This window comes from Syngnathus leptorhynchus, chromosome 19, assembly GCF_054491065.1.
Source record: "Syngnathus leptorhynchus isolate UIUO chromosome 19, UIUO_Slep, whole genome shotgun sequence".
NCBI classification, from domain to species: domain Eukaryota; kingdom Metazoa; phylum Chordata; class Actinopteri; order Syngnathiformes; family Syngnathidae; genus Syngnathus; species Syngnathus leptorhynchus.
Window position 1 is genome coordinate 7,295,366 of NC_141213.1, and position 12,396 is coordinate 7,307,761.

Below are 12,396 nucleotides of genomic sequence, written 5' to 3' on the forward strand. Positions count from 1 at the left end.
CCGCTCAGCCAATGGATGGCCTCCCAGCCAACTCACGTGGTCCCAGTGCGGGCACACCTGCACGCGCCAAGTGGGCGCAGCCACCAGAGGAGAAGGTCCACGTCAGGGGCGAGGGCCCTGCAGCGAGCGCCAGCCATGCATCGCGACAACCACGCGTACCAGCAACTCCCGTTCAAGGACGCGTACCAGAGGGCGGACGACTTCGCCCACAACCCGCCGCCCTGCCTCTACATGAGCCGGCAGGTGCAGGCCGGGTACCCGGCGGGAGCCACCCTGGAGCCGACGGATGGCCTGGTGGAACCCGCCTACGGGCTCTCGCTGCGGGAAGACCTCGGGATCCCGATGCTGCACCACCACCACCAGCAGCAGCACCAGCAGCAACAGCAGCACCAGCAGCACCAGCAGCACCAGCAGCACCCCAATCAGCAACAGCAGCAGCAGCACCCGACCCAAGCGCCGCAACACCCGCCGCCACCGCCGCCGCCGCCGCTCACACCCGCCGCGGCCTTCGCCGACACGGCCGAGCACAGCCCATTTCACCTTCCTTTCCCCTGGATGAAAAGCAGCAAGGCCCACTCCCACGCGTGGAAGGCGCAGTGGACAGGTAACGCGTATTACATGATAATGATGATTATTATGTTTCTATTGTATTGTATTTAGTGACTCACCGGGAATCATTTTTATGATCGGTTAACCTTGTCGGGTCATTAATGAAAACCAGGAAGGTCTACTTTGCTTTTTATTAGTTCTTATCTTCATCAAAAAGTTAATAATCAATCATTTTAATTGAAAAAAATAATCACGCGATGATCTAGCCTCATTTTAAATTCACATTTGTTATAATTATTGTTGCACGCGTTAGATTTTTGATATTTTCCTGACCGTTTTCTCACTACATTATTAAATTATTCATATCAATTATTTTATTCTAATTGTAGATTCGTTTTTGGTCATTTAAATGGCAATATAAAATAAGTATCAAATAAAACCAGAATTGTCATTTTAAAGAATGGGCTTATTTTGAGTTAAAAATGTACAGGCACTTTTTGTATTTTGTAGGACTTTTTTACACAAATAAATATCATTCTGACGATTGCATTTTTGATGACAGTAAGTACAAAGTACTGTTTTGAAACTGAAGCCACTGTATTTGTTCAGGTCCGTACATGATGGCCGAGGTTGAGGAGAGCAAGCGTACTCGCACGGCCTACACGCGTGCTCAGCTTCTCGAGCTGGAGAAGGAATTTCTCTTCAACCGCTACATCTCCAGGCCTCGCCGCGTGGAACTGGCGCTCACCCTCAGCCTGACCGAGCGCCACATCAAGATCTGGTTCCAGAATCGCCGCATGAAGTGGAAGAAGGAGGAGGACCGGCGGCGGGCTCGGAGGGGTGAGCCCGACCAGGACTCGGCCGTCACCTCCGGGGACCAGGGAGAGACGGCGCCAGCGGGGGTCTCGCCGCCGCTCTCCCCAGAGTCCCGCACCCTGGACAAAAAGAACACACGCTTTTGAAGCCTAATATAGCTCATCATGGATGGAAGCAGGAACACGGGCTACACATGCAATAATAATCAATTATTGCTCCATTTTGAGATGTTTCTGAACAATGATCCTAAGTGCCTTTTTCTCTTTCCTCGTCTGCTCTTAGGGTGTGCAATCGTGTACGTATGTTAAAGCAAACTTATCACACTTGTATAGTGGTGCCTTGAGGTATGAGAAACATTTTTTGGCAAGGAAAATTAGTACGCTAGAATAGTGAGTAAACAGGGAGTAATCAAACGATTAAATAGAATGTGAAAAATTAAGATTGAGCATTATTATCTTATCCTGCCGTTCACAATGCTGTTCCATCTGGTGTTCCCAACCTGACCACTGGGGGCAGTATTATAACACTCTTTCAAACAGACGAAGAAGAAAGGCCCAATTACTACAGCTGGTAACTTCATTGACCGTCTTTTTGTGCAGATGAAGACTACAAATAAACCTGTGAGTATTGTTTTTATTTATTTCAATTTATTGTTTAAGGTTCAGTGACAATAATCTTCAACTGGGAGAGACTTTTAAGAATAAGCAGCTTCGTTTTGAGGAATTGTTCAATACTAGCTTTACTGCTGCTTGTGACTTGGGTTGAGGTCTCTTGTCACCATATAGGACCATCTCAAGGCACCACTGTATTCATCAAAAATAGTCGCTTTATTCGTTAAAGTTACCTAAATAACTGAACTGTACTCAGGCAGCAATATTCTTTCATATCTTATTCATGTGAGAATCCTGCCAAACTTTTTTTCCTCATTGACCTGATGTGGCACCATGCCACCTCTCACAGGTCATTCTTGGTACTACAACAGGCAACGTTTTTGTGTTGGTCATCTGGAGACAGTACACGTTAGGAGCACTACGCATTAACTTCATTGATTATATGTCGATTATATTTCATATGTGTGTTCATTTAAGTGCCCGTAGTATCACATACTAGAATGCTGTAGTAAAATGGTGCTTTGAATCTTTGACTGGAAACATCTGGTACTACCGTATGTGCTAAACAGTACAGCAGAGTATTTACAAAAAATGATTTTATTGGTTTCGTGCCGTTTTATCCGTGTCACATTTATCTTGTAGGCAGCCCTTCAAGGAGACACAAGGGGGAAAAAAAGACTGTTTGTATACAAATAGGAGCTTTAGGCAGACCGTGGATGGAAAACTACTTATAACAACATATGCATGAATACTCCGTGACAGTTCAGATTTTTTTAGGCTTCAGTGTGATGCATTTGATTTTTGTTTTTCTTCTTTTTTTTTTTGCAAAATTACCATCATCTAAAAGTTGTACCAAAAAATAAATGATTGTTTGAATAATCATAATTTCAATTACCAAAATAATTATGATTGAAATTTTCATCAATTTCATCAAGCAGCCCCGACGTGTACTTTTTGCAATACTATGTAAAATTAAAACCAGTATTTCAGGTTACATGTCATGTGCCATTTAAAAGTGGGCTGTGGCGTCAGCGTGCACAAGGTCCCGAAGACGCAGAGAACATATGTTCTTGACCTCCTGGATGCTGCGCTCCCTCTCCTCCGTGCACCCGTTTGCCATCCGACTGCGCATCTCTTGGAAAATACTGGCCTTGTCCCTCATGCGGGTGCAGGTGACGAACGGGAAGCCAAAGCGCTCTTTGTACTCTTCGTTCAAGCAAGACACGCTGTCGGCCTCGTCTGCGGCCAGCGTGTCGAAGCCCACGGTCGCCTGCTCACTCATGGACTCTTGGGTCAAGGTGCCGGCCTGGAGGTCCTGGCCGGCGAGGTCTGGGTGGCACCTGAGAATTCCCTCTTTGCCTGGAGAGGAACCAAATGAACCAAGATCTTTTTTGGGATACTTCCTTCCTATTGACAAAGTGACTCACCGGATTCAGACAAAGCGTCAATAAAGTCGTAGATGGCTGTCTCCAGGGCCTTGACGTCGGCGAAGGGACGCTGGGAGCAGACGGCCGCCGCCACGATGGGGCACTTCTCCACCACGTTGCCAAAAACCTTTATAAACTGCTCGTATGGAAGCTCGTTGACTTGAGAGAGCTTCATGTTCTCCCGAACGGCTGCTCGGCCACCTGAAAAGTCTAAAACAATCATTCATCAAAAGTCCAACGTCCTTCTCAACACCAGCTCGACGAGTCCGGTTAATGTTTTCACAAAGACCTTGACGTGTACTTAACGGGATATTTTCTTTTGTGTATACACAAAGATACCAAATAATGGGATGTGGCGTCCGACGTAACGCAAACGCACTGACCTAAATATTGAGCCGTGTCATCCTCCGGTCTCGGCGTGTCCGGCATCATCGTGTTAAGGTCAGGTTTGGTTTGCCCCGAGCTCAACCACCTTGGAAAGAAAAGCAAAGAAGAGCAGATGTGCGTCTGTTCAAAGCCATCCAAGCAAAAACAAACAAGCCTCCAGAAAATCCATAGCAGCAGTACTTTTGCAAGGTATGCGGATGCGGGAGATTGATATGGAGACACTCTCTCAGGTAGTCGTACGCCTTTGGGCCGTGGGAATGCAGAGTGGCGGCAAACTCCCGCTGCTCTTTGGTATATTCGTGGCTGTGTTTCGACAGGAGATGAACTGGAAGATCTGGAATTCAGTTCGCCCAAGGCAAATTATCGCGTCGCATTGAAATGACGAGAAAGTCTTGAAATGAGGCAAAGTATTGGAACAAAAGTTTTTCATTTTGTTTTGGTTTACAGGTCAAGTCGTGCCGGCTCTGGTTTATTATCAAGCCAGGTAAGTGATTTTTTTTTTTTCTTCTTAAAATGGGTTTCATGATATTCAACAAAATATGCAATCCAAAACCAAATTGAATTGTGAAATTTCCATTAAAAAGGTTTGTGTCTATTTCACCTGAGTACATATCGAGCCTCTCTTTCAATTCGTCGTTGAGGATTTTCTTCACCTCGAGATCCTCCTGCAGGCAACTCACGGTGTTCCTTGCCCTCCTCTCTCTGTCCTTGACGTTCCGAATCTCTCTTTCCAAACTCTCCACTCTAGTCAAGGCTTCGCCGAGTTTGACCCTCAGCTCTTCAGGTGTCGAAGCATACGCGTGGTCCTAGTCAAAATAAGAAGAACCACCAATTGAGTTATTGGATGGATTGTTTCAGTCCCAGGCCCAGCAATTTTTTTACTCACGACAGTGGGCACGATTACAACTTTGGGCTCAGGCTGGGGTGGGGGATCTTTTTTTGTTGGCAGCGGCTCCCTCGCCTTCTGGGAGGTCTGAGACATCCGGGGAGGCTTTGCATTCAGAAAGAAAGACATTTTGATGGGCACGTTGCGTCCGATCTTCCAAACCTTCCGCGTCGGTGATGCATTTACCTTACTATCAGGAGATCTGAAACAGCAGACGGGAACGGTTCCTTCTCGGAGCCGGACTGTCTGACCTGTTCTGTCAAAGTCCTGTGGCCTGAAGTGCTCACTGCATAGCATGGTGGACGAATTGGAATTGAATCCTCCTCTTCGGACAGCTTTTTCCCATTTTTTTCTAAGGACTTTATCTTTGGGGAATCTAGATTTTAAATGAGAAAAGTACAATCAGGCCAAATTTGAGCATTTTTTCACAAAGGCCACTTTTTTCATGATTTGATTTCGCTACAAGTCGAAATGAAAAGAAAATGTTACTTTGTGTTTATGTGGAGCGTGATTATTATTATTTTTTGGTAGTCGAGGTCAACAATGTTTAACTGCAATATTTGTGGAGTCAACACCAGGAAGGGCTCTGGGATTTATTCTTTCCCGGGGCTAAAAACAAAACAGGAGTGCTGAGGAAACGATTCGTATATACATTTTATAAATCTAAAATATGATGGAGGGGCTAAACGGATGAATGAGGGGCTACGGAGTTTGGATGCCCCCCTGTGGCACCGTGCTGGCCATGGCCAGTCTTGGTACTACGACAAATATCGATTGGGTAGTATGCTATAATACGAATAGGAAGAAGCACATACGAGTGTGGCCCGGTTAAGTAACTAACACAAAGTTTTTCCTTCAGGGGCATTTCAGTTTGATACCAAAGAATGATTTGTTGGAGTTGCTTTCGCCTTAGGCATTCCAGCACCGTGCGAGGGATTAGCCACCAAATCGGCAGAATTGTGTCAGCAAATTGACTGTGGATTATGGCCAGATCCTTCTTTTTAAAACCATAGTTCGGTTTTTACCTGTGAAAGCTAATCCCACGGGCTCTGGCTTCGGCTGTAAAACGGTTGGAACAAGTCAAGGAAGAACACGAATGGGGCATCTTGTTCTCGGAGCCTCTCGACTTCGCCACATTCAAAATGGCGACGAAGCCGACGCGTGATTATGCGCAAATAGCGATGGCTACGTATGCACGTCTAGGCTCAAAATTGTCCAGGTAGTACGTATCAAATATGATCTTTGAGGGTGTGTCAATATATCGCTAAATCCAGTTTAAAAAACGACTAGGCGTGTGATCAGAACGCAACTGTTGATAGCGACGTAACTACTGCACGAGCTAATGGCGGTCGTCCAATGGCAGGCATCAACCAACAAAAAACCCACAGTCATTGGTTGATTTCATACTTCCGTTTTGTGCAGCCATTGGCCAAGCTGCCTGTCATTCATTCGCAGGTCCGCACAGCTCATTGGGCAGTTTCTGGCGATGTATTACACCCATTATTACTCTTCTTTTATTCATGTAAATTAATGATTATTGCGACCCCCGTGGGGACAAAGCGGTACAAAAGATGGATGGATGGATGGATGGATGGATGGATGGATGGATGGATGGATGGATGGATGGATGGATGGATGGATGGATGGATGGATGGATGCAGGTTTGATGTGTCGGGTTGATGAATATTAAAACAAAAAATACAAAGGAAAAAACTTTGCAAATCATTTCATCTAATGGCACTGGTTATGCAACCTTCTAAAATGAATGCATATTAACAGGCAAAGAAAATACAATCATGGTGTACATAATTGAAAGGTGAATGCAAGCGGCATGGAGAAATTATGGCCTGTTTTTACAGAACTTGAAAAGACGTGTATTGAAATGATTGTTTTGGTGGATCACCGGACAGTTTAGGTTTGTTTTTGTCCAACTGCGTGTGGTCAAACGTTCTGTTGGGCTAAAGTGGAGGCGTCCGCAATGGCCGACGCATTCCGGTAGTCGCTGGACGTCTGCTTGACTGTGTTGTGATACAGCTGGAAAAAAAGAAAGTACTCCGTTATTGGCCTTTGTGTCAAATCAGAAGCTTTGACCAAAATTGCGATGAGAGATGAACGTACCTTCTCCTCGCTGGCCGTCAGATGTTCCAACATGAAGTCCATCAATTTGGAGAAAGAGGGCCGGTCATCAGGAGCCAGGGCCCAGCACTTGCACATAATTCCGTACCTGGTAGAAGGAAGCATGAAGCACTGTGACCGTTGTTTGTGTGCCCTTCTCTGCCTTTTTGTGACTCTTGTAGCTAGCTCTATTACAACCTGCCGATGACACCTACACAGACTCGTCGGCGTAGTAAGGACACTCCATCTTGAATCCGCTCTGAATCATTGAATAGAACCCGTGGTCCACCTTCACGCCAGGGTACGGGGTGACGCCCAGAGAGAATATTTCCCACAGGAGGATGCCATATGCCCACACGTCGCTCTTCATGGTGTACATCCCCTGGAAGATGCTCTCGGGCGCCATCCACTTAACAGGCAAACGCACCTGCCGGGCATTTCAAGTCATTTTGCAGAAGTGCCACAATAGAAAAATGATGTTTCCACTTACGTTCCCCTTCACCACATAGTTGGAATCATTGTCGATGTCCCGCGCCAATCCGAAATCGCCGATTTTCACCAGTCGGCCTTTGGTTACCAGCACGTTGCGAGCCGCCAGGTCACGATGGATGCACTGTTGACAAGCGCGTGTCATACAATTACAGCGTGGCCTCGGGGTAAAATAACACAGCGTACAGTAATGTACTGTCATACGTTTTGCCTTTAGGATAAAGAAAATATCAATCGCAGTCGTCATATAGTACGTGCATGTAGTGGAGGTTACTTACGTTTTTAGAGGACAAGAAGTCCATGCCTTTGGCCACTTGGACAGCAAAGCTCAACAGGTCATCATAAGTCAGGGCCTGCAGGTCGTCCGACTGTCCGTTGTCGTCGCTCTCCGGCGTGTCTGCAGGTGAAGAAGCCCTTTTATTTGAATTTTCGTCGTCATCTGTGTCATCTAAAATTCTGCTCCACAGACCTTCAACACAGTCGTCCGAGTTGGGACAGAGGAGGGCCGTGCGCTCCTGCCCCCTGATGGAGGCAGGGTGCATCGGCATGTAGTTGTCCACGACGCCCTCCGGCACGCTAATGACGACGCAACAAGGTCTCGGTTGATATTAGAAAAACAACAACACGATAGATTTGACAAGATCCCTACGTAGTTGAGTTTTGGCCTGGCTTCAGGTTGCCGTGGAGGTTGCTGTTGCAATCCCTGGTGAAGGCGTCCACTGCTGACTTGTGGTAGCGCTCGCTGCTGCTCTTCAGGTAGTTGAGCAAGTCGCCGTGGCAACAGTACTGGAATATCAGATAGATGGGGCCTGTGTAGAAAAGGCACATTCTGAACTTTTGAAGACTCCCAAAAATTGTGATTGAAATGAAAATAAAAACGTTTCCATCCAATGTAAATGTACCCGAATCCGTGCACGCTCCCAGCAGGTTAACGATGTTATTGTGGTGGCCGATGTGCGTCAGCATTTTGAGTTCGGACATCAGAGCCTCTTTCTCCACTTCCTGGTGTTTCTCTGCAAGCGAGCGGATTTGCGCATCTTACCGAACGAATTCTTGGTATTTGAACTCTCATCACGCAAACACTGACCTTTAAGCATCTTGACGGCCACCTGCTGTGACACACCGGCCCCCTTGATGCCGTTGGCCGTGGCCTGCACCACCGTGCCAAAAGCACCAGAGCCCAGTTCTTTCCCTGAGAACCACCCGGGCACTAACTTTCCATCTGACCGTACTCAAATGAAATCTGAATAAAATGATACAAACCTAATTCCAGGTTCTCCCTGGGAAACTCCCATTTACGATCATACTCAAAATCCTTGAAGTTAATGTAGATGTAATCATTGTCATTGGGGCCCACCATCTGGATCATCTGCAGCTTGGGCTGATACTGGGGTTTCTATTGGACATGTTAGTGTTAGCCGCCGCAGCCTCTTTAAGTGTGTGTACGACGCCTCACCTTCTTGATAAAGCACATGAGCGCCGCACTGACGGTGAACAAAGCCACAACCAGGATCACGCTGCCAACTTTTAGCGCCGTGTATCGACTTTTATCCTCTCGGAGAGCTCCTGAAACAAAACCTTCAAGTATATAAATGGATATTAGGGAGGTATACATTGTGAAAATAAACCTGTGGAGGCCTGCGGGGAAGGCGGGTCGTAGTGCGCGGCCGAGCACCAGGAACCAACTGAGTTTTCCAGACAAAACTTTAAATAGCGTCCATGTGCCACATTTGGACCGGTCGAGCTCCGGATGCTCTTTCGGCACCGTACGTCCGAGTCGCTTCGCCGAGCGTCGCCGATCTCCTTCCAGAGGAAGCCAGCGTCGCAGCTGGAATAAAACAAAAAGAGCGGGAATGTCAGTTTGAATCTGTTTGGCCGTCCAGGTGTAATTTGCCGGTACGGCGCACCTTTGGTTGCCAGGTAAACACGACATCCAGGTGTAATTTGCCGGTACGGCGCTGGACGTCTGGACGCTGATGCTGCTGTTGTGGACGCTGAATTGGAATTCGGGTTCGTCTGTATCAAGAAAGGGAGAGAATATTATGTTTCTATTATGATCATTTCTTGATGATTTTTCAATTTTGTCACTCTTTGCAGAGGATAAACAATATCTTCTACTCGAGTTCCCCCCCTGTCGGCTTCTTACCTACAACACACACAAACACGGACGCACTTCTGTTTTGTCCACCCGCCTTCACGTTTAGCTTGTATTCTCCTGATTTGATTCCGCCGCACAGCTTCACCGTCCTGACAGAACAGAAAATATGATTGTCGAGGATTAGTCCACGAATCATCATTTTTGGATCTTAAAACTGACATTGGCTCTCCAATTTTGTTGTTTGTGCAGGATTTCTGTCCACTTGGTTTTTGTTACCTGTGCACGGTGACCCAGTCCTCGGTGATGCACTTGGACACGTTGCCATTGGGCGTCTCCCACGTGCACCGCTGCAGCGCCGGGTGGTAAAACACGGCGGCTTGCAAACAGGCGTGACTCGCCTCCCGAGCCCGGAGAATTTTTTTGCCATCCAGCTGCACCGACAGGAAATCTTCCGCTGAGATTTAAAAAAAACAAAAAAACAATCAGAATAATGAGCCAGTTGAAAATGACAAATGCATGTCATTTGACAGAACCGACCCTGGACGCTGACGTTGACAGACTTGCTGGTGTCGTCTTGATTCCTGCAGGTGTACGTTCCGCCGTGGACCGCGTCCACGGACTCGATAAACAAGTAAGCCATCCAGCTTTTCCTGTGCGAGTCATTACGGACGCACAGCTGGAAGGAAAAAACGTCGTCGTGGGGAGGGAGATGTTGCTTTGTGTGACGGTGCAATGACGCCGCACCTCTTCCTTGACTTTGGCAGGGCACGCTAATGCGCCAGATGTCAACAGTTGTCCGTCTTTCTCCCACGCCGCCCATCGGTTGGGCTTGCGTTGAATCTGGCAGCGAAGCAGAAGAGGCTGCCCTGGACTCAAAATCACGCTGGAGACCTGCTCCTTTGTCAACAGGTCACTCTCTAAGTCTGAAAACACGCACACACATTGAGGGATTTTTTTTTTTCGAGTGACATCACACGGAAAGATTAGCGGGAGGGTCGATCACCGTAGTCGTAGACTTGGGAGCATTCTTGCCCTTGGCTGTTAGTCGCACAACACATCACTCCTTTGTTTATTAAGCCAATACTGGAGATGGTGCTCTCACGTTTTCCTACGGCTTCATTTTGCATGCTGTCCACAAAGAAAGTCACAACCGACCAGATGAGGGCTTGTAGGACGTCGGAACACGTGCCTGATATCTTACCTTAACCACTTCAGAGTAGGCGTTGGGAGGCCTTCAGACGCACACTTAAAAGTGGGAGAATACCCTGAGCCTTTGCCCTGGAGCAGGCTCAGACGAGGTTTTGTGGGAGCTTCTAATAGGGAAACAGAAAAAAAGTTAGACCGTGACAATTCATTCGCAACACAGAAAGGAGTGGCTGCTCACTCGTGGCTACGTGTAGAGCAAAGGACAATGAAAGGTTATGGCCACATCTGAGGGCGTACTCCCCAGAATCTCCCTCAGATAGTGCTGTCAAGACCAAGCTTCCATCTCTGTCCAGAAGGGGAAAAGGCAGGAAAAATAACACATAGGATAACTCTATTTTACTCCCCAGAATCCCCCTCAGATAGTGCTGTCAAGACCAAGCTTCCATCTCTGTCCAGAAGAGAAAAAGGCAGGAAATATAACACATAGCAGTCCTGATCATCTTAAACTTTTAAACTTTTCCTTCGTTATTTCCGCATAACTGTATTGTACTGTCCCTCGTGGCCAAAATAAAATAGCGTACGCGCTTACGTGGCTTTTACGGCGTGTGATCCTCTGCTCAGGCTGCACGCGTCGCACCCATGCAGGCCCTCCAAGGAGATGATCAGTCTCCTCCCTGCACCCACCTCCAGACGGACTGGAGCCGATGCATTCAGGTGGTGCGCTGGGTGGAAGCACTCCACCTTGAAATACATCAGCTTGAGTGTTGACTCTTTTCCACGCAAAAAAAAAAAGGATTCATGGAGGACTTACCTCGTAACTTGGTACGCAGTTCTCCGGGGCTGCCGTGCCAGTGCCGACAGCGCACAGCAGCACAACAGCTTGAAAGATATTATGAGCAATATTAATCTAATCATAATAATTGCAAATAAACAACACATTTGGAATGTTATGTAAGTTTCAGATAACTGTTGAATTGCCTTTTTGGTCCCAGTTGTCCAAAAAACAGAAATCAGCAAAACACCACTATAAAACACAAATATGGCAAATATATATTCTACCCCCCCCCTCCTCCAAACAAAAATCATCAGACTCACTTGCAATCATTTGACTGTGCGTGAACATCTGTCCGTCTCCGTCTGTTTGTCACAATGAAACTTCGAAGGTTGATTGGACTTTTTTTAAGAAGGGGAAGCCACGCCTGGCTACCTATTAAATGAAAAAGTCTACTTCCTATTCTAGAAACCCACATTTAAAGTTCCTAAAACTACTGCTACTTGAGTTTTTTCCCCCCCTACTGCCCCTAATTCTTATTTTTGTTACCATTGGTGGTACTTTTGTGCTATAATCCACAAATACACCATTTATTGGCTTTATTAAAGTGATCCCTTTACATACCCTAATTTGACATGAACCTTGTTCAAAGATCATAACAATAAATTTTTATTTGCAACAGATGACAAAATGATCACAAAGTGGTACAAAATAAAAGCGTTACGCTGCAACGTGCAGACCCTTACACCCTCTTTTTCACAGCAAATCCATAAAAAAGTTACTTTCAAAATGTTACTAATTAGTAATAATTAGTCACTAATACGGAGCTCCCTCTAGTGGTATGTGAATGTATCACTGAAATAAAATTTCCACTTGACATCCTGTGACGTCTTTCTTAAATCAGTTCAGTTGTATTTAACGTTTACGTACATTTGCAGTTGATTAGTTTGTTAACATTTATTTGGGGTGGTACATGGATTTTTAGGTGTTCATGCAGAAACATTGACTTCAAATGAACCTTTAAGGTCATGTTCCACCCAAAGGTGGATTAAGCACAAATAAAGCTTGAACCACAATTTAAACATCTAACTCTGATGTGG

At 46.3% G+C, this 12,396-nt stretch overlaps 3 protein-coding genes across 6 annotated transcripts; 1 reads left to right on the forward strand and 2 right to left on the reverse strand.

Annotated features, from left to right (window-relative positions):
- The first annotated feature begins 107 nt into the window (after positions 1-107).
- pdx1 (pancreatic and duodenal homeobox 1) lies at positions 108-12,392 on the forward strand. Of its 4 annotated transcripts, XM_085938510.1 has the most exons (7): positions 121-358; positions 449-604; positions 1,159-1,985; positions 4,238-4,274; positions 9,628-10,009; positions 10,143-10,287; positions 11,146-12,392. In XM_085938510.1, the coding sequence occupies exons 1-3, from the start codon at positions 136-138 to the stop codon at positions 1,509-1,511; spliced, it is 732 nt and encodes a 243-aa protein (XP_085794636.1). In that variant the 5' UTR covers positions 121-135; the 3' UTR covers positions 1,512-1,985; positions 4,238-4,274; positions 9,628-10,009; positions 10,143-10,287; positions 11,146-12,392. The 4 variants fall into 4 exon arrangements, with proteins under 4 accessions (XP_085794632.1, XP_085794633.1, XP_085794635.1 ...); XM_085938506.1 differs by having other exon boundaries at positions 108-604; XM_085938507.1 differs by having other exon boundaries at positions 108-604; positions 9,909-10,009.
- Positions 2,362-6,035, reverse strand: urad (ureidoimidazoline (2-oxo-4-hydroxy-4-carboxy-5-) decarboxylase). The gene is made up of 8 exons (XM_085938505.1): positions 5,702-6,035; positions 4,863-5,052; positions 4,677-4,781; positions 4,392-4,596; positions 3,971-4,124; positions 3,787-3,875; positions 3,404-3,613; positions 2,362-3,335 (listed from the first exon to the last, which is right to left on the reverse strand). Exons 1-8 carry the CDS (start codon positions 5,779-5,781, stop codon positions 2,986-2,988), a joined length of 1,383 nt encoding a protein of 460 aa, XP_085794631.1. The 5' UTR covers positions 5,782-6,035; the 3' UTR covers positions 2,362-2,985.
- Positions 6,191-11,656, reverse strand: LOC147041936 (receptor-type tyrosine-protein kinase FLT3-like). The gene is given in 24 exon segments (XM_085938502.1): positions 6,191-6,619; positions 6,621-6,710; positions 6,795-6,900; positions 7,007-7,218; positions 7,282-7,404; positions 7,559-7,677; positions 7,750-7,856; positions 7,930-8,089; positions 8,183-8,293; positions 8,368-8,472; positions 8,544-8,676; positions 8,737-8,846; positions 8,909-9,108; positions 9,188-9,296; positions 9,427-9,527; positions 9,655-9,832; positions 9,916-10,054; positions 10,123-10,301; positions 10,382-10,506; positions 10,580-10,691; positions 10,763-10,869; positions 11,114-11,265; positions 11,336-11,403; positions 11,620-11,656. Coding segments are annotated over 24 exon segments (2,964 nt in total). The 5' UTR covers positions 11,648-11,656; the 3' UTR covers positions 6,191-6,529.
- Positions 12,393-12,396: the final 4 nt, after the last annotated feature.